At 40.0% G+C, this 25,699-nt stretch overlaps 1 protein-coding gene and 1 long non-coding RNA gene across 26 annotated transcripts in view; one reads left to right on the top strand and one right to left on the bottom strand.

Annotated features, from left to right (window-relative positions):
* PTPRF (protein tyrosine phosphatase receptor type F) overlaps window positions 1–25,699 on the bottom strand; it is a 457,928-nt gene that overhangs the window by 88,134 nt on the left and 344,095 nt on the right. For 17 of the 25 annotated variants that reach the window (XM_083446033.1, XM_083446017.1, XM_083446014.1 and 14 more), the window contains exon 6: window positions 14,492–14,680. In XM_083446033.1, coding sequence (XP_083302159.1) covers window positions 14,492–14,680 — 189 coding nt within the window. Of the gene's footprint in view, window positions 1–5,080; window positions 5,099–14,491; window positions 14,681–25,699 lie in introns of all 25 variants that reach the window. The other 8 variants (XM_083446024.1, XM_083446013.1, XM_083446036.1 and 5 more) reach the window with 1 other exon arrangement.
* On the top strand, window positions 10,240–13,133 carry LOC310680028. Its single transcript, XR_014512621.1, has 2 exons — window positions 10,240–10,574; window positions 10,919–13,133. It is a non-coding gene; the product is annotated as an uncharacterized lncRNA (long non-coding RNA).

The raw sequence follows: 25,699 nt of genomic DNA, 5'->3' as shown, positions 1-25,699 counted from the left end.
ACTTCAAGGAACGGAGGTCAAATTCAGTTTTCATATCATTGCAACAGAAGGAAAACTAATGTGAATCAACTGCCACCACCTACATTATTTAGAAGGATAAATTGAGACTGTAGCCTAAGTCTATATGTCAGGGAGAGAAAAAATGAACCTCACTGAGCTTTGCTATGTAATAAAAATGATGTAGGGAGCCCTTCCTATTGTTACGCTGGGGCTGGCAGGGGGCAGTGCAGGGGACGCCAGCCAGAAAAGCCTTCCTTCTGCCACTCTTAAGGTGCTTTCACATATAATACTAATAAGTTGACTGTTCTTTAATACAGCAGCAGCAGCATTGTCAGGTTTGTTTTTAATGTTTTGTAACCCAGACCAGGAAAACATCTACTACTACCAATACTACTACTGCTGCTGCTACGTTGCTGCTGTTGTTAAATTTATTACCCACCCTTCATCAGCAGGTGCCAGGGCTGGTTACTATGATTTCAATTCAGTATTAAAAACAGTTAAAACTAATTTCAGGTGGGTCCTGAAAACACACATTTGAAAACACCAAAAACACCAGGATAAAAAGGTGTGTCTTCAGCAACTGACAAAGGCTATATAGCAAAGGTGCCACTATTCATAAGCTGCTGCAAAGAATGTCCTCTCCTGAGCCATCACCTTGAATTTCTGAGGGCGGCAGAGCCACCCAAAGGGTCCCTCTGCTGATCTTAATATCTGAGAGGGTCTGTAGAGAAGGCAGCAGTGTCTCAGATATTTGGGGCTTAAATAATTTAGAGCTTTAAAAACTAGCATGAGCACCTTGAATTGGCAGAAAAATGAATTGCATAAGTGCTAAAGGCAAACCCAGCAAGCGATCTGACCATTGAATTTTGAACCAGTTGAAGTTTCCAAGTCATCTTCATGAAGAGTAGTCCAATCTGGAAGTTACCAGAGCATGCAGCACTGTGGTGAAGTCACCTCTGTCCAAAAGGGGTTGTAGCTGGCAAACCAAGCCATAGCAGGAAATTAGCCACCTCAAGTGACAATGCTGGAGAACACCCTCAAGCTATGAACCTGCTTCTTCCAGGGGATTGCAACCCTGCTCAGAAGAGGCTGCCCTCCCAGCTCCTGGATTTTCAGGATTCATTTTTAATTTGTTGGCCCACATCCAGTCCATCACTGCCTTCAAATATTACAAAAGCAAGTATTAAAATATAGTAACAGCAAGCAATGATAACCTGCTTCATGACTGACAGGAGGCAGAGGGAACCCCCAAGAAAGGGGATTCAAACTCCTAGCCTCCTGTTCCTTGACCCTGGATATTTCCAAACATTATTTATGTGTGTTTCCTTACATTGCTCCTCTCTACTTGTGAGGCACATGCATATGCTTTATATCGCCTTCCCCAACCCCAAAATGTTTTGTACTAGAATTCTCATCATTCCTCACCATTGGCTATGCTTGCTGGGGCTGATGGGAATTGGGGAAGGCTACTCTCTACTGACTTGTAATTGCAAATGAAAATAGGTAGTGGGGGTTGGTGGGCTTCATAAGCATGGGTAGAGATGGCTAAAATAAATAAATCCACAGATACCATCTCACCTTACATTTCTGCAGGTAGGTCTAATCTATGGAAGTGTTCTGGTTTTGGCAGGATCTGCCTTGCTTTGCCAGCAAAGTTAATGAAAAATGTTGACTGTCTCATTAACAGGGCAATCCTATGAATGTTTACTCAGAAGCTTCACTTGTGTTCAGTTAAATTTATGTTTATATAAATTTGAGGATTTGACGAGGAAGGCAAAAGTCTACTTTCACAATCTCACACTGGATTCTTGCAGCTCTGCAGTTGCCAGTAGAGTAAAATGGTGGACAAAATTTTTTGGATCATGATTTATATATCAATACTCTACTTAACATGCCGCTTAGATTTTCAGCTCTAATAATCCTAGGTGCTACCTGGAATGGCAGCCAAATGCCCCCATCTCAAATTTATTTATTTATTACAGCCAAATAAGCTAAATAAATAAAAACAAAACTACCACAGTGATGTTATTACTGATGCTCATTATGTTCCTGTTCAGCTGTGCCTCTTCTTCCTGAGCATGATGATTGGCATGGCTGGGACCTGGAATGAAGCTGGGTTTCTGTGATATATACATGTGAGGCAGTCACTGACGGAGAGCTATGAAACTGAGCAGCACACAAGGGCAAATGCAGGAATACAGCTCAATCACTGATTCCCCTTCCTTTTGTGTATCATGCATCTGGCATTCATGCACTTTCCTCTTGTACTCCAGATACAGAAAAAGAGAGATTGAGATATGCAGATCCCAAGAGAAGCAGCACTACAAGGCTGCCAAAGAGGGTGCTAAGGGCAAAACAGTGTGGAATTTGGGCAATAGTAAAAGTATTAGATAAAAAGTTTCTCAGCCCCTCTCTGCCAATTATCAGATCTTTCTGTTTCAAAGTAATTGTCCTTCTGCTTTGCAGTGGTGAAACTCACACTGGAGGAAAGTCTATCCAGTCAACGGGTACGAACGCTTTCCAATTGATTCCAATTTATTTTGTGAAGAAAAGGACCATTTAAAATGCTGTCTTCCCTTTAACACTTCCACTGCTTCTCATGTACCTGCAATGGCAAAATCTGAAGCATCAGAGGTCCATGACATGCCAGCATTTTCTGCTTCCAGGAGAAATATTTCTCATAATATTTAATTGCATTCTATAACAACATAGAAAACTTGATTTGAACTTTGAGAAAGGGGACATGTGTCAAGTCACTTCCCCTAAAGCAGCTTTTATTTTTGCTTACTAGCCATCCTTCAAAATACACATCCATTCATCCATCCTCTTGTCTAACCTGCCAGTCACCAACTAGACCCATGCATCTCTGAACAGTCTATCAAAACTCACCCTGACCTTTCAGCCTGGGTCTCACCTGAAAGGCAAAGGGGGAATGTTAAAAGTGACAACATGCCTTGTGAACACAGAGCTCTCAGTTAGAAAAATGACAGCACCTCTGGACAGCAAGAGTAGAACTGCGGCTGCAGGGCCCAAAGGAAAGGTTAGTTTCAGAAATAAAATTTTATCCTGCTTCTCCGGCCTGACTTCCATAACACTTCCATTCAATAGGCAGAAAGTATGATTGGCCCTTCAATGCATTCACATAGAATCCACCTCTCAACATGAACCACTGAAAATTTTACATCCAACTAGCCGTGCAAACAAAAAAATAATTTAGTTTTATTTCCACATCAAATTGATCCCAGAAGTGCAACAAACTTACCTTAGTGAGAACCACAGTACAGACCACTATGTGAGTATAACCTCCCTTTCACAAAAGTGCCTTCACCTACCACATCTGATAATCTTTAGAGACTCAATAGCCTGTGTGTTTAACAAAAGGTGTAAGTCTGACACAAATCCTGTATGAGATGCTAAGAGGTGGCTTTTTGGCACGTACAGAAATGTCATCTTTGACATTCAAACGGGACACATACATTTTAAATAATGTCAGACACATTCTTAAAATACCTCATTAGGACTCAGATAGGGAGATTTATGTTTTATGAGATGGATGATTCTCATTATAAAGATATGTCCACTTTCCTCAAAAAGGATGTACGGAACATCCAGGCGGTTCTGGTGCTGAGTCATTAATGCCCTCGCTTGTTGATACAGAGGAAATACATAGCAGTTGTGTGCTGGGAAAGGCCCAACCTGATATGGGCAACGATAGGGCCTGCTTGGTTACTTAGCATTCAGTCTGTCATTTTGCTTTCAGAGTTGTGATAGAAGCAGAGAAAAGGTTTTAAAAATGTGTGGCATCACAGCTGTCAATCTTGCAGCATTCCAGAGAGAAGATGACAGAGAAACCCATTCATATCAAAATGAGGTTTACAGTTTTTCCCCTGACCCAGATTTTTCACAGAAGCAACTTGATGCAAATACACTTGAAACAGCAACCCCCATTTGCTCCAAAATCACTTAACAAGAACTGAAAACATTAACCCCCAGCAACAGAACCAGTTCCAAAGACTTGGATTATTAACTTCCAGCAGTGATTCAGTGGAGAGAGAAGGGGGAGGAAAGAAGGGGAGCATTGGACAAATGAGATAGTGTAATTTAGTGGTGCTAAAAAGTTTATCAGGAAATTCAGGGGTCAGTCAACAGCAGTAACTGAAATCACAAGAGATCAGAGTCACACTATATAGTAGTGATTACAACCTTAAAATTAATTCAAGGGACTACTTTGAGTGTGTAGGCTAGAAATGTTACTAGCACATATAGGCAGTGAAACTAGCAAGGTCTGGGAATGCAGAGCTGTCAGACTGGAGGTGGATTGAACAATTGAAGACTTAATGCAGCCAGATGTGTGTCTGATTCATTTACTCACAACAAATCTTTATGCTACAGTGCACCATGAATCCTTGTCAGGCTTCAGAAGGGGTGGAGCTGGCATCTTAGATCTCCTCCCTTCACCTTCATATCAGAGAAGGGCCAGCAAAATAATAATAATAATAATAATAATAATAATAATAATAATAATAATAATGTTATTTATTAAATTTATGAAAAGGTGCACCTTCAGCTCTCAAAGAAAGTCCTCCAGTCTTATTCCTCAAGTTAGATTTGCCTGGCATTTTAAGAATTTATTTCCTTTGTATTAGTTCAATTCCTGTCAGCAATAATGCAGAAGGAAGGGCTTCACTGTTCTCTTGTGAAAGTGTTACATCCTTCAAAACACGCCACAGCAGCTATTTCAGACCTGCCAGGACGTGGTGCCCCAGAGGGTGACTGAATCTGAAAGATTCAAGACCTCAGAGCCCTCTGTGGCATGAATGGGGATAGCGTTCTCCCTCTGAAAACCTCCCGTTGAATAACCCCCTTTGACCTGTGCACACCTGCGATGGATGATTCTACAAGGCGCCACACTAAAAATAAACAAAAACAAGCACACACAGGAAGGAACGGCAGATGCGCAAGTGAGCTGACAAGAGTTTGGAGTGAAAGAATAGCTGGAGATGATATACTGTTGGAGACGGGCATGGCAGAAAGGATATGGAGTGACATGACAATTAGAGGCACAGTTCAGCATTCTTACCTCTGATTGGTGTACCACCTGGTGAGGTAATTTGAATGCAAATAAGATTAGAGAGAAGCGTTAGTACAAAGAGGAAAGGAAGAAAATTATAACTAAAAAAGTAGAAAGTTTTTCAAAGCTAGAATCTGTATTAGCGCAACAGGAACAAACAAAAATAAATAAATAAAAAGAAATAAAGGATGTGCAGTAACAAGTCAGAGTGATGCCCTCAGGTGGTTAGTAAAGCTCTCTGCTACCAAGAACACAGAGTCTGGCCCCATTTTACCCAATTAATATATTGCTGGTCCTACACAAAGGAGGGCTCTGACTCCTAAGCAAAACCACTAGCATTCATTGTCACAACTGAGATGGAGAAGCCACTGGGATATGGGTGCTGCGCCCTTTTATTCTGCCAGAAGATGGGGCTGTGGGAGTACCAGAGTGAGTGTTGTGAGAGAGTGTGTGTGGGGAGAAAAATTAAGCATATGGTGTTGGTGAGACACACATTCTTGGTTTAAGATTACATGGACCGTTGGGGACAAAATCTGATTATGTAATTGAAACTTAAAAACTGAGTGATGAATTCAGGGGTAACTTTAATAAAACCTACACCAGGTTCCCCCTGGCCAGAAATTGGTATTCTACACAACAGATTTTTCAAATAAAAATCCAAAGCACTTTCTTCTAGTTTTTATTTGGACCAATGGAGCACCAGACTCGCTCTGCATAATTTATACAGTAGGCAGAGGAAAGGGATTCCAACCCTCCTTATAAGGGAGCAGAAAATAAGTTCACATGCTATGAGTGCATCTTATAAGGAGGGCTTGGTTACAAAGCTAACTGCTCCAAAACGTCAAGCAAAAGTGCAGTTTGCTCAGTCATGGGCTTTATTGTTAGCATGGTCCAGATGTGCAGAGGGAGACCCGTGTATGTAAACTGACAGCAAACTCCTCTGATCCCCAGTTTTGTCCCCTTGGTCTTATTTTGTGCAAATGAAGGCTGTTAGTAAGGTGAGGGAGATTCATGCAGATCTAATTTGTAGGCAGTTCATGGTATGTGTTGGTTTGATGCAGATTTTGCACATCTGAACACCAAGCACTTACCAAAGAAAACTGGGGAGTTTAAACAAATAGAAAGAGAGGGTTAAACAGGACACAGAGCGTCAAATCATGTTCCGTGTATTGATCAATAAATACCAGTAAGCATATGAGTGCTGTGTATCTGAGATTAACCGCTCCCCACATTCCATTATCCACAGCACTGATCACCCAATGGGAAACAAAGAAAGACACTCAAAGATTTCTGTAAATACAAAGAAGGCAGATTTTAAGCATGTTTAACTTGCCTCTTAAAGAGTAATTAAAATATTTACACTTGTTATCGCTTTCCCTCCCACTCTCCTAGTGTATGTTCCTTCAGGCTGTAGCCCTAGCTTTTAATCAGAGGAAGCAGTTCCAGCTGCTTCGTTTAGCATTCTCCACAGCCGAGATGACATTACTCCATTTTCGCTTTATGGCTGGTTTATACTTGCTGATGCTTTTGTCCACAGATGAGTGAAGCATCAGGAAGGCTAATGCCGTTTGCTGAAGTTGCGGGTAATCTCTACCATAATAAATCTGCTGCCTATTTATCTGCTTTTCTAACTACCATTCCATCCCCCTTGACAGAACCATTCTCATCACGGAAGCTTGCATGGCTCACAAGCTGTACTGACAGGAAGAAGAGGGTTATTGGTTCATGCCCCAAAGAAAAATTTGCTGAGTGCTTACTTGCCCCTGCACCATCTCCAAATTATCACTGTAAATAAAGAGTCTACATCCCCTTCCCCCACTCTAAGGGACAAGAAGCATCTCTTACAACAGAGTCCAGAAATGATTCCTGGCTAACTGAAGCAGCTTCTGTTTTATGTTGCTGCCAAACAGATCATCTGGAGCTGTTCTGTATCCACCTAGTCACTGAAAATTCTGTATGGATGCAAAGCTAAGGAATCCCAACACACACTCAAAATGGATTCCCTAAAGTTTAGTTGGTATGTTATTAAAACAAAGTCTCCAGATCTCAGTGTAAGATAGCCCTTGCCAGAGCTGTATAGTGACTCTGAAGCAATGAAACAAGATCTCTTTGGAGGTTTAGTATGCACTAACATATGTTAGAGAATATGGCAATAAAAGACATAAAATAAAAATTATTCAGAACTCCCATGATAGTGGTCAGGATCACCAAATGAAAATGTAAGTCATATGCTACAAAATAAAAATTTGGACAACATCCTAAGTTTTAATTCTAATGGAGTACGTTTTCAGCATGAACAAGAATGCAGAAGCTGCCAGTTTATCCAATTCCTGTCATCTCCAAACTCCTGCTTGAAACCTGGAGACCAACTGCTAGTCATTATAGACTATATTCAGCTAGATGCACCAATGGACTGACTTTGCATGCAGCTTCCACTGTTCTTATAAGACATCCACCCAACCTAAATAATTAATGACACTTATTATTGTGCTGCCTTAGGGTGCTTCCAGAAGGGGGCTTATATTGCAAACATAATGCTCAGATCAGATACTTCAGTGTGCACATTTGGCATGTTAGCTTCCACATATTTCTGTTCCCCACCTCTCTCCCAGTCATGGATATCATTGCTATTCTGCCAGTTGCTGTCCACATTAGAGGACCTCAACAGAGTATAGGAAGATGGTTTTGTTGTCCCTCCTGTTCAACACTCCTCCACAACCCTCCATTGCCTTCTGATCTGTGCATGTATGCAGGTATTTCTGTACCTGTGTACAGACTGTTGCATTAGGGGCCACCCACTGAAATGTCACCACATGTGACAAACTGCCACCATCACCACACAAAAAAGTGCTAATGCACTAACTAGCTTCCACACCAGCAGTGACTGTAGGCTTATAACAAGTTATTTTTACTTATCTATTTTTCGCAGTAAGGGGTATGGAAATTAAATGTAAAAAAAAAATATTGCTTGGCATTTTGGTGACAACAACTTCATGCGGACACGGCAAGAAAAAATTGCATGGTTCAGCAGCAATTCCACAATAAACTTCTGTCTGGAAGCACCCTTAGTAAGCAGAGACAAGAGCAGGAATTTGGCTGTGCATACAGTCCTTTCATTCCTCACTTCAAGCAAAACAAACCACAATGTCTTCCATTAATGATAGTTTCCCATTTCATCTGAACTAGGAAACCATGGTTACCAGTTAATTAAACTTTGAAAAACTGTTTAATATCCTGGTTTGTTCTGAAGATGTTAACCAAAATTTCCGGTTTGGATGAAAATAGGAAATTATAGTTAAGGAATGACATCTTCATTTGCTCACTTTCTAGCACAAAGGATGTGCTAGAAATGTGACCAAAAGGCTTGTCCATATCATTGATAATCTACATTAGAAACATTCAGGTCTGAATGACCATTTAAACCAAATACAAACCAATTTGAGGTATATGGCACTTTGCACAGCCTTGAATGCATAACTACAGATATAGCAGACCTGAGGATCTGACTTTCCCAATGAGGTAACTGGGCCAATAATATTTGAAAAGAATGTTGGTATGCGAGTGCTACTCTGAGTAAAAGCTCAATCCTAACCATGTCTACTCAAAAGTAAGTCTGACTAGAGTCAATGGGGCTTTCTTCCAGGAAAGTTAGTTAGGACTGCAGCCCAAGCCACCCTAATTCTATATCCTTTCCACACTTCTGCTGTTCCTTCTACTGGATGCTCTGGGTGTTAAGTAATGCAGATCCCACCAATGTGTATAAAATGCCTTCAATCCTACAATGCCTCCTAGTAACATTCCCAGGGTTGGCTTTACTGAGAGAATTCTGTTGTTCAAAATTTTGTAGTATTTGGTTGCTTTAGTATTTCAAAATTATAAAACATTTTGGGTGCCTTGGCAGAATGGGAGTCACATAAATACGTTTAATGGATGAATGACTATGCCCACACTAAATCCATTTCATTACTACTTTTAATTTATGACCAGCCACATTTTCTATTAATGCCTGGCCCAAGCAGCAAGAGCAACTTTGCTGGCCACTTTCTTGATCTGGTACTGTAGGAGTATCTTTTAATCATAACCTTGTCAATGATACAATCTCGCCTCCCATTTCAGCTTTGGCTTGTGTGCTTCCTCTCATTTTTACACAAATTTTTCAGCAAAGTGTAAATGCCTTCTCCTTAGCCTACATCTTTACTGCCACGCCTTCCTTCACTCTACATAAGTCAATGTTTAATATGCCCTTACTTTATTTTACAACATTATTTTATTTAATAGTACCTTGAGCAGCAAGTGCAGGAGGGGTGTGATAGAAAGAAAAACAATTAACAACAGCAAATCTTTACATCACTCATCAGCCAGGAGCATTAGAGGAACTGTGTTGCCAAACCTCTATGTTGCAGATCTGTCTTCCTTTGCTTGGGGAGCAAGTGATGAAGTGGGAAACCAGGCCTCTAATATAATCATTGTATGGCTATGTTACATTTTGAAAGCAATGTCCTAAACACTTGAGGTAAAAACCTAACATATTTTGACTGCTTTTTAATCTTGTTCATCTTTAAACAAACTCAGATTGAATGTCACAACCTGAATCTTACACAAGTAAGTCAACTGCCTCTCTTAGATTGTATCATGTAAAGGCACAGTTTAGTTTTTATGATCAAACATTTATTACTATTTACTTCATTTTGGGATGCCACTTTTAGTTGCACCTGGAGGAAAAGCCCACAAATTGCCCTGTCCAGCCACGGTACAATCAATAGCGAGGAGGAGCTGCAAGCCACTGTCTAGACTTGGCATTAGTTTTCCTCCACAGTAAATGTAGGAAATATGACTATAACCTTTAAATACTTGTTTTCTTTTTTAATAAGAAAGTTAATCAGAATATGAGAGTGGGGCATGTGAGAGATTATCTGCTGCAGGTTCTATAAAATATGCTTACCATTTATTGCACATAGCACTGGTTATATTATTTGTTAATGCATGATTATACTGGAAGGCTTTCTCATATCTGGCTTTGGCTTACCTATTTAATATAAATAATATCAACTGATAAGATTTAATGACTTATATTGTCTATTTTATATACACATTATAAAATTTGTTTTATCAAAAGGAATTGTTTATTCAAATTTTGTTATATTTTGTAATGAATGGGTTTTGGACTATTTAGTGTAGTGATGTATTCATATGTTTTTGCTGTTTTGTTGTGAGTCGCTTTAAGGCATGCTTATAGGGGTAAGTGGGATACATTAGAAGAACCCTGCTGGCACAGAAACTGTCTACAGTGGCCAAACAGATGCCTATCGGAAGTTCAGAAGCAAGACCTGAGAGCAAGAGCACCCTTTCCACTGATGATTCCCAGTAACCTCAATACTGCCTCTGACAGCAGAGATAGGACATAGATATCAATGCACTAGTAGCCACTGATAAATTTATTCCTAATCCTCTTTTTAAAGCCACCCACACCGGTAACTACAACTACATTTTGGTGGTGTAGATTGTTGAATAGTCACTTTAAAATGTGAAGTTGTGTATGTCTTTAAGGGCCAAGGCCAAGGCAAATAACGAGACCCAGTCTTACAGCTGTGAAACATAGCAGGTGCTACTAGGTTGTGTTAATTAAGCTGTGTCAGCATTTGGGCATAGTATATAAGGAGCAGCACCTAGCTCCCTCATTACCCTGGGGGATGGGTTGGTGGTTGGGTCTGGTTTGTTGTTGATGTATTAAGTGTATAAGGAGTTTTTGTTTTTGTTATTAAAACCTTGTTTAAGTTATTTTTGAGTCCCTTTTCAATGCATGGTCTCCCCAGCAAGCTCTCTGCAGCGCTACTAAACTGCAAATAGCCATAGTTAATAATAAATTAATTTTTATTTCAGCTGATTATATACCTGTGTCAAGAAGTACTTTCTTTTATATGTCTGTCCTGAATCCTCCAACATTTAGCTTCATTGGATGGGCCCAAATTGTTATGAAAGTGGGAGAAGAATGTCTCCCTATCCAATTTCTCCACACTATGAATAATCTTACACACCTCTACCATGTCCCTGTCACTCAACTTGTATTGTAAACTTCTCATGGGGGAGTTGCTGAAACCTCTTGATCATTTTGGCTTTCCCTTTCTGAACCTTTTTGAACTCCACAATATCCTTTTTGAGGAGAGTCAACCACAAGCGTACACATTATTCCAAATGCCGTTGCACCATAGATTTGTATAACAGCATTATGATATCAGCAGCTTTATTTTAAATTCCTTTCCTAATGATCCCTAGCATGGAATCTGCATTTTTCACAGTTGCTGCTCACTGGGTCGACAACTTCATCAAGTTATCCGCTGTGACCCCAAAATCTCATTTCTAGTGAGTCACCACCAATTCACGATTTTTTTGCCTCAGTGTGCATCACTTAACACTTCCTTACATTGAATTCTATTTGCCATTTTATGCACACTCACCCAATTTGCAGAGATCCTTCTGGAGCACCTTACAATCCCATTTTTGTTTTAAACACACTGAACGATTTGGTATCATTAACAAACTTTGCCACCTCACAACTCACCCTCTTAACTCTGTGCAAGTCAAAGGGAGAAGGCCCCAACATCAATCCTTGAGAAATTCTACTTCCAACATTCCTCCATTGGAAGAGATCTCCATTCTAACTTTCTGTTCCCTGTTTCTGAAACAGTTCCTGATCCATAAGAGACCTCTGCTCTTATTCCATGACTGCTGAGCTTACTTGGGAGTCTTTGGTGTGGTACTCTGCCAAAGGCTTTTTGAAAGCTGGAGTACACAATGTCTTACTGGGTCACCTCTATTTACATGCTAAAAAGTTATTGAGACACCGAGACAGGACTTACTCTTGGAAAAGCTATGGTAGTTCTTCTTCAGCAATACTTGCTCTTCAATATGCTTGCTAATTCTATTTTTTAAGAATGCTTTCCCAGAACAGACTAAAGGGACTGTAACTTCCTGGATTCCTCCTCCCGCCCCAATCACTGTTTAAAAATTGGTGTTACATTGGCTGCTTTCAATTTCTCAGATATGCAGTCTAATCTTAGGGAGAAGTTAGATATTTTGAATTCTTTAAGAGCTGTCATGTGGATGCCACCCAGACCCAGGGACTTGTCATTTTTTAATTCGTCAATAGGGCCTAGAAATCCAACTCCTTTCAACACTATTTGCCTCAGCTTCTCAGACTAGTGGTGTCACAGGGCCTATCCAACTGGTGGTCATGACACTCAGACAATCCCATTCGACATGGCACAGTACATCTTATAGATTCTGGTGGGAAAACAACTGCATTTGTTCAGAGATATACTGCAGTCTGAACATTGGGAAAATACTACACAGAAATAGAGAGTGTTTGGAAGGGCCCAAGTCTTCAGCAGCTGAGCAATAGAATGGCCCAGTTCACATGCAGTGCAAACCCAAACCATAACTTGGCATGAGAAAGCAAACATGCAGGTTCCCAGAATGAAGATGCAATGCAGCATTCACCCCCTGGTGCTGTTAAATGGCCCAGGCATTAACCACGATTTAGCTTAGCATTACATCTGCACATAAGTTTGTGGTTTGACTCCTCCATGCTAAGCTTCTGTTTGGCTTAGTGCTACATGTGAATTGGGTCATTATCTGTTCTATGCAGTTTCAGAACCCTATGAACTGCAGACTTATAAAGTTCCCTCTTTTGATTATGAAAATGAAATATTTTATTACAATAGTCCTCTACACACTTGCTGGAAAGGAAGCTTCATTAAGTAGAGGCAATTTGGATCAGCGGCATATACTAATGTTGCTTTGTGAGCTCTTCCAATGTTTCTACCAATAAGGACCTTAAACCTCTTTTTCGAGCACGTTATATGCAAGTCTATAAACCTCATTTACTTCCATACAGCTTAATCAATTTTCTCTCAGGCCTGCAGATATGCTACTCATCGATTTCTACCCTCCTCCCGGAAATTCAAGTGTCTTCTACAACTGGGGACTCCGAATCCCTGGTGAAATTCAGTTGAGACACTGCTTGCAATGAAGAAAAACAAAATAAACTTTGGACGTGATGGTAGTGTTGAACACGTTTTGTTTTTAAACTCAGGTTTTTCCTCCCTGAAGCTTGCTCAGCAGCAGGCGAGTGCACATGATGTGAATGTTGTTGAGAGCCCAGCATGTGCCTAAGGGTTGCCCAGCTCATCTGCAATCCTCCTAGATGAGGATGCTGATTTAGTAAGTATGAAGAGCAAGTATCCATGGATGCACTTCCCTAATGCTGCCTGCTTAGTGCCTTTCAAGTTAAATTAACGAGGGTGATATTTTCTTTCAGCACAAACATATTGAGATTACGCTAAAGGTCACTGTGAAATTATATAAACTGTAAATTTATCAGTGTAATTAGTGCTCACTGCTCTATATGCGGGGGAGCCTACTGCAAGACTGAGGTCTCACAGGTGTCAGCAAGGAGCTAATTATAAACTCATTTCTGCAGAATCTGATATATATCAATTTAAGAGCCACGACCACTACCACACATGAGTTACATTGCTTGCAGGGGGTAGTAGTTTTGCATACAAGTAGTTATCAGAGGCCAGCTAATGGGCATGCATGCTCATTAGAATGGGGCAGATATCCCAATCACAATCTCTCTCTCTCTCCCTCAAAAGGACTATCCTCACTTCCTAACCACACTGTGCTCTGGCACCATGGCTATATGAAGAGTTTCCCTGTTACCAAAAGAGGCAGAATTTTAGAACGTATGAAGCCACTGAAATGTTTTAAGCAGCCCTCTTCAGAGTTGCCATTAGGCTAACATAAATTCATGAGGGAGGCAGCTGGGTGAGTAGGCTACCTCCCATCATTCCCCAACCTTCATTCTTATAATTTTCTCATTTAATGGGGAAAATTTCTGCAGCAGGGAAGATTTCTGTTCAAGAATGTCCTGTGCATTTTAGAAATCCAGATTTTCCACATTTTGGAAACTGGCTAAGAGCTTCTGTCTTTGGCCCAACTGAGTAACTATTCATGAATCAAAATGTTTTTTGTCAGACTGTTGGTCTAAGTGGAACAACTAGTGGCATGTGTTTTACTATCCTGAAACAGGAACCTATATTGGAATTGGAGTGATATATTTCTGATCCAATATGCTACCGGGTCATGGATAAGAAATCTCCTTTGCTCATGGGACACAAGAAAGCATATTCAAAAGGCTCTGCTTCTTCAGTTAACAAGGACAAATATCCTAACTATTGAAATCTACTCTCTCACCCAAATCCCAAACCTTTCTTCATATCACACAATGTTTTAAACATGGCAGAAGTTGGGTGAAAAAGTGAACCCCACAATCTAGGTACAAAATACCACAGTTGCTTCCTGTAGAGAAAGATTTGGGGTGGAGTCGGGTCAGGAAATGAGAAGACTTTATTGTTTTACCTGAACGGAGCTGTTTGATTCTGCCATTGCTAGTTGCTGTGTCCACAGGAAGAAAGTCTTTGAACCAGGATATTTCAGGGTCAGGGTTACCGCTGGCAGCACAGAGCATTGTAGCAGTGCGGGCCTTCTCTACTACCTTGAGCTGTGGACCCATGTCAATGGTTGGAAAGCCAGATGGGATCTGGTTCTCTGAAACACAATAGAAAGAGAATCATGTTACCAGGTAGCAATGGGACAAAATTCCAAAACAGGAAATTGGTTTGCAATATTGCAAGCACCAGCCAATCAGGGCTGTGCACAGGTGACTCCTCTGGCAAACCTATTTTCCTAGGCTTGATCATGCAATTGTACATCTATGTAGATTGGGGTGAGTCCATGATTCCACAGCAGGTCACCCATTCAAACAATATATGACTGTATATATGACTCTCAAGCAATAAACATAGCAAAAATAGTGAAGAGGCAGCTCAAATCTCTGACAAGTATTTTTCATTTCAGTTTTCACTGAATTTCCCCCATGTTGTCCTGATCTTCCAAAGGCACATATGATTATTAAATGACTATGATGAACAAATGAATGTAAAATTAACAAGCCAAAGCAATTGCACCAATCCATGCCAGGGTGCACATTAAGAAGCTGCCAGAAACTCTCCCAGGCAATTGAAGATACCTGAGGCGTGCAGAAAATGAGCAATGTACACCCTGCCGTGGCTTACTGCTCTATTATAAGATGAAAGTATCACTATGATGAACAGTTTGAAAAAAGAAAATTCAGCAGTGAGAGAAAAAGGTAATTCTATCTGCAGTAGCTGTACTACCCTTACAGGTAAGTGTGGCTGAGGCCATTATGAGGCCTGTACAGAAAACCCCCAAATGCTCCAGAGCAGCACTTCAGCAAATATCTCCTAAGCTCAGCACATTTCCTCACATCTTAGGCAAGATGTACTGTTCTCTGCTAAACATGAGTTGCAAGCAAGACAGACAAATATATGAGAAAAGTCAGACCACCATTTAAAAGCTTCTTAAAATACTAGAACCTCATTTATTCTCATGTCATCCTTTTGTTTGCAGATACTTAAGCAAAACTAGAGTGTTAGATCTCTTCTTACCAGCCAGTCCCACATCAGCTGGTGTTCTTATCTGGATATTTGAGCTACGGAAATCATTCCTTCCTACTGGATTAAGACAAACCTGTGCTTTTATAGACTACACAGTCAAGCATTCTACTCTTCCTTCCCACATGGTGGGTAGAAGAAGAGCAAATGGTCTGTGATTTTAGCAGCATGCGCCAGCACATGCTGCGTGTTCACATTTAAAGCAACATTTAGTTGAAGTACGGTTTAAAGTGTTGTATGAACAAAGTCTAAGTGTCTTATACTTCTGTCCTTCATGTTAACTTCCTATGTCCAATCTGCATATTCATGATTTGCATAACATTTTAGTCCCTCCAGCCTTCTCCTCTATTCTGCTTATCTCTGAATGGTCAACCTATTTACAGGGCAATGCAAAATTGTGCAAATAAAATATTCACATTTTATCAGGCGTCCTTGTCAAAAATCCACTTTGCAGATACTACTTTTTCCATATTCTATAGCATGAGAGAACATTGAAATGAATCTGGTTTCTGACTTCGCAGAGTTAAGGGGCTATGGTGGGTATCTATAATTTTCAAAAGAAATACAAAAAAAAAAAAAAAGGCAACTGAAGCTTAATAAGAGCCCAAGCCATTTCTTGTATGCAAAGTCTGGCATCCCGAGAAACTGCCTCTTCACTAGCAAACATAAAAGGGTTTTTGTGCAAAAGGTACTACTGAAAACTAGTTCTTTTTTATTTGCTCTCCATTGATTTTCAAAGACAAAAGGTACACAGAGCTTAACTGGAAAGACACCAGAGCTAGCATTCAAAAACAAGAAACAGCAGCACCAATACAACCACAACACACACTCCTCTACAGTACAAAATTAAACAAAAGCAGGGATATACAAGAGTATCACGAGACACAGCTTAGCTTGCAAAGGCATACACAAAGAATAGCAAACAAAAACAGTCTTTTGGAACTAGCCAAGTGTGCCTGAATTACAGCTGCACCTTTGCTGCCTGCAATATAAAATAGGTGGTTAATCCAGGGAGGCCAAACCCTCCAAGTGATCAAATTTAATCTCTAAGCCTTTTGCAGTCTTTCCCAGTTTGTATGTGAGAATACACGAAGCAAAGACCCAGTGAATTAACGCAGTCTAATGTTGCCATTTCAAGCTGCAGTAGAGAAAATACATGTTATCAGGACTTACTCATGGCAGTGACAGCTAAGCAGGACAAAGCGATGCAAAATAAGCATTACACATGCCCCCCACCACCAAATTAAGCTCTTTCTACAATACTGCTGTTCATGACTAAGGGATGTTTCATGTGAACATTTTAAACAAGATGTTGGAGATGAAGTGAAAGTGCCTCAAGTGGTCTTTCCTAATTTCTGGCAGTGATTAGCTTTGTGAGTTCACTGACATCTCTCATACCACCTGTTGGAAAGCTCAGAAAGAAGAAGACTTGAGCTGGAACATAAGGAACTCAACATGTAATGAGGACCTACTAAAGCAGCAGTGGGGGAACCTCCAGTCCACAGGCTTCAATAGGCCCACCAGGCCTCTCCATTTGACCCGCTAGGTTGATTTGGCCAAGCTATGCCCATCTGCTGTACACCTGATGTCAGATAAGGACATCTGGTGTGGGACAGGCATACAAATTGTCCTGGCTAGCTTAGTGAAGTCATTACAAGAAGACAGGAGACGTGAGCCACACCCACCTCTTAAACTTGATCTGGAATGGAAGGGGAGGTAAAGGTCAGGCCCACAAACTGGATTCAATTCTACACCCATGTGCCAAAGCACCCGCAAGACTAGTTGCAGCACAAAATTGATCAAGTGGTAATGGGTTTACCATATTGCTGCCACATAAACAGTTGTATGGTTCAACTGGAAATCAAAAGACTGGGATGGAATCATATTCTCTTTAAATTAATTTGCTATTGCATCCATACATCTGAACCTGGATTCTGAAAGGTGAAATTAGGAGGAGGCCAGAGAACTCTTGCTCTTGGTGGTGTTGTTCTTTGGCAGTAAGGAAAGAAACACATTTCTGTTTTTAAACAAAGACTTCTGGAAACTATGATTGCGATCTCTACTGTGGATGCAATTATTTTCAATCTGAGTGACAGTTCTTACCCATACCTGAATGATCTGCCAATTGTGTTTCTTCATTTTCATTAATAGAGAACATTAGTCAAGAGCAAGCACCATGATGTGACAGACGCCTGTTAGACTGTTTTGACCCAGGTACAAAAGCCTTGCAGGTCATTACAAATGGGCACCTGTGAATTCCCTCCTCCACAAAAATCCCATTTATGTAAGCACATTTATCACAATCTTCTTTCAAAAATGTTAAAGAAAACTGCAAACATATTTATGGGCATTTTTCACACTTTCTCAGTTTCTTTTTGTGCTAAGAGGAAAAGAGTTCTCTGCTTAACCAATAAAGACTCCACACCTCTAAGAAAACGTGGACCGACAACCCATAACCCTTCCTTACACATTGGATACATCTTCAGGGGTTTAAAAATTTCTCAACATGCAGTGCAGAAATGTTGCCAATTGCCCATGGAGTGTGATCTTTTCCTCCATGGGCAGCTTGCTTTTCTTCCGCTGTACTGTCCAGCTGACAGGGGGCTGGGGGGGGGGAGAGCGGGCCTGAGGAAAGGCCAGTGGACTTATTCTGCAGGCACACCCAAGATGTTCCACAATGCTGCTTTAAATTGTTAGGGTTTCGTAGCCCCTTTTGTAGCACAAACTGGTGTGTGAATGGGTGTGTACATGAGCATGCATTGGAGGTTTAATTAGAATTGGGTGAACTGGATGGGGAAAGAAATAGGGTGAGGTACACATCTCTAGGCTTCGTTTTAAACAAGAAGTTCAAAAAGAAGGGGAGGTTTGTGGCTAACTCAAGGGTGTTCTGAACATGAAAACTTAAGCACCATGAAGTGGGAGGGGATTTTTTTACTCTCCCCCCCCCCCAAGCTCCTCATTATTCCTCGTGGGTGTTAGTATCTAGTAATAGTAATTTTAGTAGTATGCAACAAATTTATTCAGATTTTAAAAATCAGTTTCAGATTCCCCAAGATAAATAATGCAATCCCAAATGAGCTCTTTGGACATTTTTCTGATTAGGAATAAGAGAAAATTTCTGAATATTCACAGCTGGTAATATTATACAAAGTCCAGGTTCATTCTGGACTCTGAAGGTTAGTTATATATTCTGTCCTATAGGATGCTTGATTAATAAACAATCCCACATTTTTGTAGTTCCAAAATACCTATCATACTATAGTGTAGAAACTGTTTATGGACATGAGTGCAGACTCATTGAAATGAATGAACCTAAGGGAGTCATGTTCATTAGTTTTAATGAGTATACACTGAGTAGGGCTAGCACCAGACACAACCCAAAGTAATTACATGAAAAAACAATGACAGACCAGTAGGCACACTGTGAATATACTTCAGGCTCTCACAAATAACGGGTCAATCATACCATAGCAATCAGCTCATCTTTATATTGGCAGGAATGATGCAAATCAGAATAAGGAAAATGGTCATTATTTTGAGTATTTAAGCTATCAAGATGCAAGAGAAATAAATTAAGAACTAAAAACCCAAGGAGGAAGGTATGAGGTGGACTCAAGAAAATGCCTGACTATCTCAAAAATTTAAACAAATAACTTTCATGTCTGAATTTTTTAGCCAAGTATTTTTCCCCTGGGTGGTTTTCCTCATTAGTCTGGAAAAAAACCACATTTATCAGTTTGTGCGAAGACCACTTACCTTTCTAAAAGGATCTGTGCTGTAGTCGTCACATGCTTAGTAGGACTTAAAGGCCAAAGGCCAAATTACTTTTTTTTTTTTTTTTAAGTTCCACTTGCATTCATTTTTAATTACTCCAAAAAGATAAGTGAGGGTACTACGGACCTGAGAAGGCCTAATATGGAAAGGGTTGATAAATGACAATGGATAGTGCCACTTTGCCGTGACAGAGGACAGTAGGAAAAGAACACGGGGTGTGGATAACAGACTGAGAGTTAGGGGAGATAGGAGTGCGATAAAACTAGGCATTTAAAAGCAGCATAAGAGGCATTTGCCAGGTGCCATTTCCCTATCTCTTCACACCATGTCAGGAAAAGCTGTACTGTTTCCTTTCTGCTTGTCACACAACTGTCAAAATGCTCCCCTCAAACACTGCCTACACATTTGCAGGCTTCCAAGTTTTGTGCTATATACCATATTGATTCCATACTTGTGCGGAATATTTTTAAAGAAATTGCACAGAATATTTATCATTATCAACATATTCACTCAAAATATATTGTTGTTATTGGTATCCATCTGTCGAGAGAGAGCTCCTCTGGGGGTAATGACAAACGGCTGCATTAGCAGCACAAAAGTGACCTTCCCAGGGCGCAAGTCTGAGCAGTGTTTATGGAGGCTGCTGCCCAAACAATAAATTCCCCTTTTGGCCTCACTGATGTGATCCAAAGGAAAGAAGCAAAACATTTGACACCAGCTTGGCTACACGAGTTGCCAGAAGGAGGCATACAAGGCACCATCCAACCATCTTAGGAACTCCACTCTAGATTTGTGAAGGGTTTACTCCATCTTTTCTTCTCCCAAAGATATCCCGCAAGGCTTTAGGATCAGAGTTTTCCTTCTCCTAGATGGGCTAACTTTCCAGGTGAATGAATGAATGAATGAATGAAAATGAAGACCTTATGACATGCTTTCCCTCCATATTCAGCTTCATATTCCTTTATATCAAGTTAGGGAAGTTATTCTCTAAATAAAATCTACGGTACTTAGTGAAGATCTACATGTGCTCACACTAAGATTTAGAACAACCTTCTGAGGATTGCAGCCAAGCTTAAGTGCCTTTCTGTGTTCCCACAAGCTTCTGAATATTTTGTTACGGAGCATTTTTAGTTTAATTAGAATGGTATGTTATTACTGTTGCTTTTTATACTTACCATTTGTTTTGTTTTGTTTTGATCGTTTGTATACCACTCTGAATGTTTTAACAGAAAATAAGTTATTATGCTCTAGATAAATGAGATAATTTATAACATTTTGAGAAACTAAAACATTTGTTAATGGGAGGTTCAAGCTTCTAAGATGCCAACACACATTACACTCCACTCCTTCTGTTTGCTGAATATATAGCCTTAAGCTGGTGACATGATGGTGTTGCTCAATTAAGGCCAGGCAATCAAGAGCAGTAGAGCAGATCAAGGGCCAGAGGAATGACTACAGGTTATGTGGCAAGAGGTCCAGTGCTGGTCAGGCATGGCTACAACTGAACTAAGAGATTTCTATGAACAATTTGCAGGGGTGAACAGTGACTCTTAAAAAATAATAATATTAGCACATGTTGGCAGGGAAGTGTAGTAAAGCAAGCAATGCATGCGTAGGTGATATACTATGGACTTGAGGGAACAAGTGAGGGTCTGTTCCTGCCAAAGCCAAGCACACCTCAAGAGTACCCAAGAAACAAAAGGAGAGGTCCATAAAACAAGGACTTCAAAAACAACTTAGCATCAACCATGAGGAAGGCAAATAATTCAGGTTACTCCTAGCAACAGAAATACATAGCAGCTTCTAATGACAGCCCCGCCAACAGACTGTGATGTGGCACTCCGAAGGGACACACCGAAGGTACATTTTTAAAATGTTCCATTCTCAGGGAAATAAGAAGCTTTTAAGAGGATCATCTCTAGGGAATTTAACCACATGAAACAACAGACAAGAGCAGAACATAAACAAATATTTGGTACCTGAAAAATACCTAAAGCATAACTGTTCACACACACAAAAATCATCTGAGTAAGCCCAAACTTCTAAAGGCTTATTGCATTTTAAAAAATATATAAAAAATCCAACACCAATAAAGAACAAATTGGCAAATCAAAAGAAGACGAGGTTGTTAATAGGAAATACACCCTTAGTCTTTTAAGTGCCCCTAAACTAATTCTCTAGATGGTAGGAAATGGCTCGCATTATAATTGTCTCGTGCTTTTCTACTGCAGCATTCAATTCTGGTCATATTCTGGACAAAAATATAATGGACAGGTTGACTCAACAAGGAGGCAATTTTAATGTTCCTAGATGAAAAATGGGAAGCCATAAGACAGGAGTGGGAAATAATTTTCTGCCCAATGGTTACATTCCCTCATGGACAACTTTTGGGCCTTGCCTGTAGTAAATGGGGCCAGAGGGTAATAACAACACCACTGCTCAGTTCAATGGCATGCTAAATAAGTCATATTCCCCAGAATCTGCACTGTGTGCCTTTTAGGTACTGAGCTGACTTCAAAGTATTGATGCTGACAATAATGGCTTGGGGCTCAAGTACCTGACCGACTACCTCGCCTGGTATGTGCCAGCTTGACAATTCAGATCACTGGCCAAGGGCTTCTTGTGTTGCTGCCTATAGGCTAAGTCTGAGGAGCAGTGTCCCAAGCTAGGGCCTTCTCTGCTGTGGCACCCTCTTTATGGAACTCCCTATCTCTGTAGGTGTGTCAGGTATCATTTTTATTTCAGTTTCACTTGTTACTTAAGATGTACTTATTCAAGTGGGACTTTTTAAGTTGTTCCACACTGGTCCCTGAGACCTTTGATTTACTGAATGGTTGATTAGTCATATTAAGAGAGCCAGTGTGGCATAATAATAATAATAATAATAATAATAATAATAATAATAATACATTATTTGTACCCCGCCCATCTGGCTGGGTTTCCCCAGCCACTCTGGGCGGCTTCCACAAAGACCAAAAATACACTAAGATGTCACACATTAAAAACTTCCCTGAACAGGGCTGCCTTCAAGTGTCTTCTGAATGTCAGGTAGTTGTTTATCTCTTTGACATCTGCTGGAAGGGCGTTCCACAGGGCGGGCGCCACTACCGAGAAGGCCCTCTGCCTGGTTCCCTGTAGCTTTGCTTCTCGCAATGAGGGAATGGGTTAGAATGTTGGACTAGGACCTGGGAGAAAGAGAGCAAGGTTTGAATCCCCCGTCAGCCATGAAGCTCGCTAGGTGACCTTGGGTCAGCCACCATCTCTTAGCCTAGCCTACCTCACAGGGTTGTTGTGAGGATGAAATGGGGAGGAGGAGAACCATGTACACCACCTTGATATCCTTTGAATATAAAGGTGGTATATAAATATAATAAATCAAAATATTATCCCATTGTTGTTTGGAGATTTTAAGATTGTTCTTATTGACTGATGTGGTTTTGTATTTGGTTATATTTGTAAATCATGCTGTCATATTGTTATGAAGAGTGGTAGATAAATGAAATAATAAATATATATCACATTATTTAACTGAATAATATAGCCCTCCACTAAGGCATATCAAGTTCAAATCTTGTGCTATTGCACTATGAGGCTGCATCTTCATTCCTGCTTGCTCATATAGACTTTCTGCAATTTGAATTTCATTTTCATTCAAGCTAATCCATCTTAACCCTCTAATTACAAATCACTGTGTAGTATCAAGTTATAAGCGTGAAAATGAACGACATCTGCTAATCCTCTCTCTCAACAAATTTCTTCCAGCTCTATGCTCTGTGTATCAAATATTTATTGCAGTATTTTCTAAGACCCCCATATGCAACAAGAGGGTAATAGCCTTTTGGCAAACTGTCAAGAGAAATACTAGACAAATCACCTGTGGCTGTTCACTCTCTTGAGGTTATGAATACTATTTTTACATTACCAGATTTGTATTTCATCTGCCCCTCCCCTCTACAAAGCAGTAGAGCTATGATCTAGCCAAGGCAATCATCATCAAAATCTAGCAAAAGGAGAGTGTTATCTTCACTGCCAGGAAACTGCTATTTAACCTTATTAGTAGTATTAACTACTGGATATTAATTAGCAGCATTAACTACTGAATATTAATTATCCAGCAGTGGATAATACTGGATTATTAATTATCTAAAATTTACAAACCTCTGATACCTTTTCAACCGTGGAGCTTGACTGGCTGGTGAGCCTCTATTTTTCATTATCTGATATAGCTGCTCTTCTAAGAGGCAGCAGAAGCTCTAGGGACAGCAAGCAAGTATGTCGGTACTAATTTCAGCTCTCCTATTTCACCTTTTTTTGCCATCAGGCAAGGCAGAGGCTTTCCTCTTTCCCATTGTTACAAACATGTCAACAGAATTATGCAGCACAACACAGACTTACAACATTTCAGACCCCCAGCTTTTCTACACACCAAAAGACAAACATACAGTTTAGGTTTGTTTAATATTAGGCAACCGAATGAAGTACTTATGTAGTAATTGATTTTCAGAAAGGCCAACTTCTGTTCTTGTGGTTTTCATTAAAAATATTTTAAAAAGAAAATATATGAAATCACACTGTTTCATTAAAATGAATGGTTGGATGAATACACAAGGAAAACAGAAGTTAGAGAAATTCTTAACATTACTTATGTCTGTCCTCCTGCAAAAGAAATGATTGGGAGCTATTCATGCTTTTATATACTTTAATGCAGAAATCTCCTTTAGATGCAATATTATGCATAAATTTGGTTTCTAAAGTTGACAGTGGCCTGGTTTATACATTAGACTAATTCATGGCTTGTTCAGCTACAGTGTGGTTTGTTCCAGTGTCTGAACCCAGCCCAGCAGACTAACCATGGTTTGTTTTCTGGTAACAAATCACAATGTGAAGCTGTGGTTCTGTGCTGCTTATTTATGAACAGAAGTGACCAGAGGAGGAGTAACTGCTGGGAGCAGTGCAGCAAGAAGAAATGCCATGGTACACCTGCATCAGCTGCACTCATCTGCCCCAGCTGCAACAAAGCATGACTTTCCCATATCGTTCCAGCAGGCACTGTAACTATCCAACAATTTGACTTCGCTCCCGAAGGCGCACTCTTCCATTGTCTCCCAAGACAGACACCAACCACACTTATTTTTACTATGGTTTGGTGTTATGTCCTAACACAACAGTCTTGCTTAACCATGTATTGTTTGACCACCCTACTATAGATACTTGCCAAGCTACAGGGGTGTGAGGCAAGGACAGCTGGAAAACAAACCAAGCTTTGGAGAAAACAGCCATGGCTCATTTGCTTGTCTGCTTGTTTGAACAAACCATAGTTAAAAGAAATAATGATTCCACTGAAAGAATACACATGGAAGTATTATATCAGAATTACCTATGCTACCTTTTCAGGATCCACTTGATTATATCCTAAATTTCTGCTTTCCTGCAAATCATCCAGCAATAGACAAGTTACAATTAGGATATGCATATGCTTATATGTGAGACAGTGAAAGTGTAAGCAAAATCCATCAGGGCAGCTTTGCTACTTCTCTTAAACTTGAGAGGTTTTTGTAATATAAGTGGGATGTACTCACAGGTGAACTTCTTAGAATAAAAGTATGCAGTTGTACCAATTCTGAACTAGTTGCAAAATTTTGCATTCATATGACATTTGGTAGTGAAAGAGTACACATACGTAGCAAAACTGCACTGGAATGGATTATCCATTTAACTTTCCACAGATGATCATAAGCAGAATACAACAGTGATCCAGAATGCCTGGAAATAAATCCACAAACTTCTCCAGATCTTCAGTGCCCTAGTAAGAGATTTGTAGCACAACATCAGCTGGAAGCTTTCTTGCATGGTGCTTGAAGGTGATTCTTACTCATCGCAAACTACTAGATGACTGTCTGTTTTAAAACCCAATCTAAGGTTCCATTTATAGGCTTATCTTTTGAACAGAGATAACCCATAAAAAGCAAATGTAGTGGTTTTGGTAAAAAATCCAAAATCCGCAACTGGGCAATATATTTATCACAGGACTAATAAAAATGTCATATAATTGTAGCAGAACTATTCATTAGGAAATATGATACACAATGGGGAAGGAAAAAACAAGAACCAAAATTAGGCTGGATATTGTAGTCATAAGGTCAGCTTGTAAACTCATTTCCAAGATAATAGACTGCAAGCTGAATAAGTCTCTGATAAGGACTGCAGATATGAGGTTACATACTAGGATTCTGTGATTTTAAAAAAAGCATTAACTACTTCCTATTTTTGAAAACAAAACTCCAGGTGTTACCTAGATCTGTCCAACACCTTAAATGAA

The sequence above is a fragment of the Podarcis tiliguerta genome (genome assembly GCF_965153285.1).
Source record: "Podarcis tiliguerta genome assembly, chromosome: 6".
Lineage (NCBI taxonomy): Eukaryota > Metazoa > Chordata > Lepidosauria > Squamata > Lacertidae > Podarcis > Podarcis tiliguerta.
This window is presented reverse-complemented; position numbering and strand designations above follow the sequence as displayed.